Source organism: Bos taurus, chromosome 3 (assembly GCF_002263795.3).
Source record: "Bos taurus isolate L1 Dominette 01449 registration number 42190680 breed Hereford chromosome 3, ARS-UCD2.0, whole genome shotgun sequence".
In the NCBI taxonomy this organism is placed as follows: domain Eukaryota; kingdom Metazoa; phylum Chordata; class Mammalia; order Artiodactyla; family Bovidae; genus Bos; species Bos taurus.
The window spans coordinates 102,983,657-102,990,963 of NC_037330.1; the positions used below are offsets into that span (position 1 = coordinate 102,983,657).

The following is a 7,307-nucleotide window of genomic DNA, read 5'->3' on the forward strand; positions in this document are numbered from 1 at the left end:
GATGCTCTAACTGGCACAGTTTGTAGATGGGTTATATAGGTTAATTTCCTTTTTTTCAAGTCCCTCTGCACCTTAAGAATCTCCACTTTACAGTTTCTGAGTTTCTTCTTCCATTCTTCCCCTCCACCAGCTTTTCCCCACCCACCCCCCAACTTTCTCTTTAGGGATCCAGCAACTTCCACAGATCAGAAAGATCATTGCCATTTAAGGATTGATAATTCATTCCTAGTAAAAGTAACATTTGCTAAAAGAAATTATCTATGCCGTGCTCTGTACATTTTCTGTATTATCTCATTTAATCATTGCAATTTCTCTCTGAGGAGAGATACAAACTTTGGGCAGTTAAATGTGCTGCAAGAATTCACATGCCTAGTAACTGGTAAATCCGTCTCTCATCTTGGTCTCTCCTGGCACTAGAGTCCAGGCTCTTAACAACTGTGTTAGATCTTCCCAGTCATATTTGCCTCAAACTACAATGCCATAGAAAATTCTGATGATCAAGCACCTTGTTCTCGCTCACTGGGCCAGGGTGAAGAGTTAGCTTTTTGAAGACCATCTCTTCAGGACTGGTAGAAGAGTTCGGGGTGAGTGTGCATCCTGCATTATATGGCTCCCCACATCTTCATCTTTAGAGAGTCATTCTGGGGCCCTGCCCCTGCCCACCAATTTGAGGAAGGCCCTGTTCACATCTTTGTTCCTCAGGCTATAAATGACGGGGTTGAGGAAGGCTGTGGCAATGTTGTAGAAAAGGGCCATTTTCTTGCCACTGTTTGACAAGGAGTCAGAGCCAGGGCTCATGTACATGATGATGCATGGAATAGCAAACATGGTGACCACAGTAATGTGGGAGGTACAGGTGGAGAAGGCCTTGATCCGTCCTTGGGCTGAGTGGATCTTCATGATGGTGGCAAAGATGTTGACATAGACAAGGACAATCAAGGAGAGTGGGACCACAATGACATTGAAGCCAGTGATGATGTTCACCAAGTCATTGAGGGATGTGTCTTCACAGGCCAGCTTCAGGACTGCAGGGACCTCACAGAAGTAGTGGTCATTTTCATTAGGGCCATAGTAGGGAAGGCGCATAGCAAAGAAGGTATAGGACAGACCACCCAGCACACCATAGGCTGCACAGATGCCCACCATGAGAAGGCACACCCAGGGGCTCATGATGACCTTATACCGGAGAGGGTGGCAGATGGCCACGTACCTGTCCACGGATATGATGGAGAAAAGACAATACTCAATGATCCCAAAGAGGAGGAAGATGTACATCTGGGCCACACATCTAGCAAAAGAGATGGCTCTCTTCTTGCTGAGAATATGCACGAGCATCTGGGGCACAGTCGTGGTGGTGTAGCACATGTCCAGCATGGAGAGGACACTGATGAAGAAGTACATGGGCGTGTGGAGGCGTGTGTCCTGGTGGATGAGGGTGATGAGGAGGCTGTTGCTCACAAGGATCAGCAGGTAAAAGACTAGAAAGAAGGTGAAGAGCAGAGGATTGGTCCTGGGGTTCGAGGCAAAGCCCATTAGGATGAATTCTGTCACAGTGGACTGGTTGAGTTCCTGCATTGTGCTCTGCCTGTTTAAAGAGTTCGGGAAATATATGATATTTGGGGTTTTGGTGCCAACAAATTTCACTCATTTTTCATTTATGTTTCTTAACAGGAATTTTGGATTATTAGATGGGGGCACTACTGAATACATCCCCATAGTAGTTTTGTTAGGGGAAGCACACTGACTGAAACCGCCCACCCTGGCCAGGCACCATAGTAACCATTTACATGAGTTGTTTTATGCAGGAGATCCTTGTAAGGAACATGGAACTAATAAGCCACCACCAACCGGAAGAGTTCAGGAAACGTCAAAAGGAGACACCACACATCCGACCACCTCCCAGAATCCTTCTGTCTGGCATCCATCTTGGTTGAACAAGGCATGCACCACCAGGAAGGATTCTGAGCCAGAATGATTGGCTAAAGACATCCCAGAAACTAATCCCATCACCATAAAACCTGAGACTTCCAGCCATGTGGCAGAGCTGTTCTCCTGGGTTCCCTTACCCTACTGCTCTCCACTCAGGTGCCCTTTCCCAATAAAATCTCTTGCTTTGTCAGCACATGTGTCTCCTTGGACGATTCATTTCCGAGTGTTAGGCAAGAGCCCAGTTTCGGGCCCTGGAAGGGGTCCTGTTGCTGCAACAGTTTGAGTGGTGTCAGGGTTTCGTTCAGACGTAAGCTGAGGGGCATAGTGATGAAATGGAGAAGACTGAGTCTGGGAAGTGCTGTGTGCTGTGTTCCTTCCTGTCTCTTGCTTTCCCAAGATAGCTTTGCTTTTCTCTCTATTACTCATCCCATTTTCCATTTTCTCTTGTGACAACAGAGGTTGTTTAGCCTTGATTAAAGATCAGAGTTAAGACTATTACACTTATTATTTATGTTGAGGTTTTCATCACTGCTAGGGTTACCATTGAGGTTAGAATTGGGAATTCAAATCAATGCTATGTAGATTAAAGTTTATAGTTAATATTCAAGATTTAACTTTACCTGGTGAAAGAAACTTTACTGGTGTTCAGTAACTATGTCATTGATTCAACATGTTTTTATCAAATGCCTACTATTTGTTATAAATCAGAGGGGCAAAGGAGAGTTATAAATAATATGGGTGGAAAAGTGGTTTCACACAGTTAAATATGTTAAAGAGTTAAATGCAAAAAACAAAAGTATAAGGTAACCTAAGAGAGAATATATGAGTGAATATTTATTTTACGATGTGACAGAGAAAGGCCTTCAAGCATCACTTGAAGATTCCAAGTCCTTCAGCCTCTTAGTGTTGACCCCTTTCCCTCTAATAAGCAAACAAAGCTGCACAGCCCTCATCTGACCTGTTCCATATTTCCCTAATATTGTGAAGGATTCTTGTGTATCCCTGGTCATTTTGCTTCCTAATCCTCACTCTCATTGACTCCTCAACTCCCCTTATTGCCTTCCTCATGGAGTACTGACCTTCAGTGGTTCATCCTTATTCTCTTTCTCCATTATGCCCCTAAACCTCACCAACACAAGGATGTTATTTGCAAGACTTGTCCTGGATGTATGGATAAAAGGAAGATGACTTACAATGCAGCACAGAAGAGAAAACTATGTTAAAAATGAACATTTAATGTTGCAAAGTCCCTAAGTTATCTGTGCAGAGGTTTTTCCTCTCTAGCCCCCAGCCACCTGCATGTGATTGGAGACTGGTCTCCTTCCTAGAACCTCCTCCGATCTTCCCTTGTCTTCCAGTTCTAGGACTCTCCTTACTCCCGTTACCGGGGCAAGCAGCCATAAATCCAATTCCTTTAACTCAATGCTTTCAGACTTACCTGTGATTCAGAATCACCTGGAGAGCTTGTCAGATGCTCCTGCACTTCATACGGAGTTTTGATTTGGAAAGTCTTGGGTGGAGGTTGAGAATTTGCATTTCTACAAGTTCCCAGGTAATGCATATGCTGGGTCCACACTTTGAGAACCAATCTACTTAATTGTAAAGAGTAATTTGGTTCTATCTCAATTTCCCTGTCTCTACACTATACTCAAGCTGCTCACATTCGTCCTGCTTAAATGCCAATACTTTCTTGCTTTCTTGTGAGCATAGAAATAAAGTAAGAAAAGTAAGAAAAATATGAATATTTTTGGCTATATAATAACTTATGTATAATAACTTATGTAAGTTAAAAAATGAATAATAAGTTGTTGCATATGTGTAATACAAGTGATTAATATCATTAGAATATAAAGGTCTCTTCTTTGTAAGGAAAAAACTCATAACCAAGAATGAGACATTAATAATCAATGCACAAGAGATTAATGAAAAAATGAATCCACCAAAGTTTAAACTTCCTAATAATTAAAGACTGCAAATTAAAACATCAATGAAATAGTTTTAACCTGACATAGGCACAAAATTCTTTTAAAATGATGATGCCTGGCATTGACCAGTTTGCAGTAAATGAGAAATTCTTATATATTGATTTGGAAATTCATATGAGAAGCAAATTACTCTGTTCTTCTGCAGGAAAATGTGATAGCATTTAATTTCACCTTTAAGAATATTGCATGTGGAAAAATGAGAGATGTGGGGAGAGATTTTCATCAAGGATGTTTAATTGCAGAATTACTTTTAATGGGGAAAACTGGATAGAACCTAAATGTCCTATAACAGGGGACTGGTTGAAATAATTCATGGTCTATTGATATGATTGAATACCTGATAACCTTTAAAATAATATTTTGGAGACTATTTTGCATTGTGGAGAAATGCTCCAACAGATTGTTAAAAAGCAGACTGAATCTTAACAGTATACAAATTTATATGCACAGCATAAAAATTAGAAAGAAATATACCAAAACCTTACAGGGGTCATTTCTGGTGATTAGATTTACAGGTGATATTTATTACTTAAAGTTCTATGAACTTTCCAAATTTCATACAATAAACATAAATAATTTTTATAATAAGGAATAAAATTCAAGTGGTACTTCGAATTTGGAATATATAAGGATTTGGCTTCTTCATTCAGACTAGTTAGATGAAAGTGTGGATGTGAGAGAGGGAGATGAGAGATGGAGAAAGACATGCTGGGCCTAGACAAGACTGGAGGACACTGAAAGGGAGTGTATCCTGTTGTCTGAGCTCAACCCCTCCGCCGAGCTACACTTGGGAATCAGCTTATACAGTTTAATACAAGTACATTTGCTGCTTAAGGTAAAAGTGTTTCGGATAGGAGGTAGGTCCTGAGTGGTGGAGATCCTTGAATGAGGTCCCTCGTGATGAGAGGCTGCCCAGTTTTTACCTCCAGCTTGTACCTTCAGGGTGAGGGCAAAGGGGATGTGGGTGACAGGTCTCTGCTCCCCAGGACTCCTTGCCCTAAGATGAATTCATGTATTTGTCCTAACTTTTTTCTTCTGCACTTTGTGCTGTGCATGCTAAGTTGTTTCAATCGTGTCTGAATCTGTGTGACCCTATGGAGTGTAGTCCACCAGGCTCCTCTGTCCATGGGATTCTCCAGGCAAGAAAACTGGAGTGGGTTGCCATGCCCTCCTCCAGGGGATCTTCCTGACCCAGGGATCAAACCCGTGTCTCTTATGTCTCCTGCATTGGCAAGTGGGTCTTTACCATTAGCACCACATGAGTAAGTGAAAGTCATTCAGTTTTGTCCAACACTTTGTAACCCCATGGACTGTATAGCCCGCCAAGATCCTCTATCTATGAAACTCTCCCAGCAAGATTACTGGAGTGGGTAGCTGTTCCCTTCTCCAGGGGATCTTCCCAACCCAGGGATCAAACCCAGGTCTCCCATATGGCAGGAGGATTCTTTACCATCTGAGCTACCAGAGAAGCCCCAGATATTTATCTTCTACTACATACCTACCCTTCTGAAGCACAGGTGGAGAAACAAAAGGCTCAATGTAGTTTTGAATTTTCACTTTTGCCATTTACTGCCATGATTCTGAGTAGGTAACTATTTCTTATCTGTAAAAAAAAAAAAAAGAGAGAGAGAGAGAGAGAGAGGTTTATTACAATAATATATGATTCTTTCAAGTTCTGAAAATATGTTTACTCCTCTCTTCCTTTTCCTTAGCTCTTCCCCCACCACACACACCCTCCCCCAGCATCAGCACAAACCCTCAGGGGCTAAGATTGACCTAGAGAAACAAATAAAAATTAGAAAGCAACAGAAGCAGAGAAAATGATGGGAAAAGATAGAGAGTTCCAGAAGGGAGGAAGAGACACAAACATATGTGGCAAGAAGACAGAGAGAAGCATAAACCAAAATCTGAGGGATGGGGGATACACAAGGAGAGAAGAAAACGGGTGCTGGGAGTGTGATTAACATCAACAGAAGGAGAAGGAGATGGCTCAGGGTTCCAGTGGCAGATACAGGGAAGCACTGCAAGGGCAGATCCTTGTGAGTCAAAGGACGATGCTGCAGGCAAATCCAGACCATAGCAAGCAGTAAACAGACATCAAGAGGGAAAGAAAGTCACAGAGTGAGCTGAAGACCCAGTTAGACAGAACACCAGAGCTACACAATCAGAAAGTGGATCAGAGAGATGGATGAAATCTTTGGAGGCAGAGAAGCCCAGAGACAGCAAACAGAAAAAGAGGCAGGAGGAGACACATGGAGAGGGATGGAGATAACAAAGAGAAGGAGAGGCAGAGACAGAGAGATAATAACAGACCCAGAGACAGAGGAAGGAAAGGATGGACACAGAGAGAGAAAGAGGCAGAGACAACCATGGACACTCTCACATAGACATGGGGAGAGACACCAAGATGCACAGGAACTGTGAACCAGGTCCTACCCAGAGCTCCTGGCATGACTGGGCATGGGGGGTCAGCCGCAGCCTGGCTTGCTCCCCAGAATGGTTGTGGGCGCTGCTGTCCTGAGATTATAACTCTACAGGGAAGGGAGCTGTGGGCAGAGCTCTCTCAGACTCAGGAGATCACTCCTGAGTAACATGTGGCCCCAGGGCTCTAACCAGGAGCTAAGTTCCTGCAGCCCCTTCCTGCTGGGGGGGAGCACTAGGTTCTTGCTCAGCAACATCCCATAGGAGTTCAGTTCTGCCTGGTGGGAAAGAAACTTCAGGCTCCATTCCTCCTGAGCATGAGAAGGTCCCCTGCCCACACACAGCCCAGGGGCACTAGAGTTACATTTGGTTCTTGGCCTAGTGTTTCCCCACGGGAGCCAGACTGGGGTTTGGGCTGAAAGCTGGGAGACCCAGGGGAGAAGCTGATGAGAGTGGAGCCCATCTGCGGAGGCTGGCTTCTGGGAAAGGCAGTCTCCTTAGGTGGGGGCACCAGGCACATTCCAGCCCTCACTCCCCAGATGAAGTCTCTTCTTTCTCCTCCTTACTAGCCTTCTTCCTGGGTGATGGTTGCTGTCCTGCTCCCCACTATTCTGATCCTGACCCCAGTGTGGAGTCCGCCTCAGCACTGATCAAGTCCTGGAGGCCTCTTCCTCCACTGGAGGGCATCTCAGGGTTTGGTGAATATGACTTCAGCTCCTCTGAGAACCTCAGGGCTGAAGGTCTGTACCTGCCCCCTACCCCAGGGGTCTCCTCACAACTGTGGAGGGCTGTTCGTCTCCCACATTCCCCTGGCCCAGCCTGGAACTCATCTCCTAGGCTGCCAACCCCAAGCAACCAGGATTTCCAGGTCTGTGATTCATTTCCCTTCTCAAGTGGCAGGGCCTGGACTCAAAGAGCAGACTGTGTGGTCAGTAAGCATTCCCATGGCTGCCACAGCTGGATTTCTATCCG

At 44.4% G+C, this 7,307-nt stretch overlaps 1 protein-coding gene across 3 annotated transcripts in view; it reads right to left on the bottom strand.

Annotated features, from left to right (window-relative positions):
* Nucleotides 1-273: 273 nt before the first annotated feature.
* The window catches only part of OR13P13 (olfactory receptor family 13 subfamily P member 13), a 217,358-nt gene continuing 210,324 nt past the window's right edge, over nucleotides 274-7,307 (bottom strand). The window contains exons 8-9 of one of the 3 annotated variants that reach the window (XM_059884647.1): nucleotides 5,417-5,517; nucleotides 274-1,478 (exon numbers count right to left, since the gene is read on the bottom strand). In XM_059884647.1, coding sequence (XP_059740630.1) covers nucleotides 637-1,478; nucleotides 5,417-5,480 — 906 coding nt within the window. In that variant the 5' untranslated portion in view covers nucleotides 5,481-5,517 and the 3' untranslated portion in view covers nucleotides 274-636. Of the gene's footprint in view, nucleotides 1,586-5,416; nucleotides 5,518-7,307 lie in introns of those variants that run through there. The other 2 variants (XM_015466836.2, NM_001390129.1) reach the window with 2 other exon arrangements.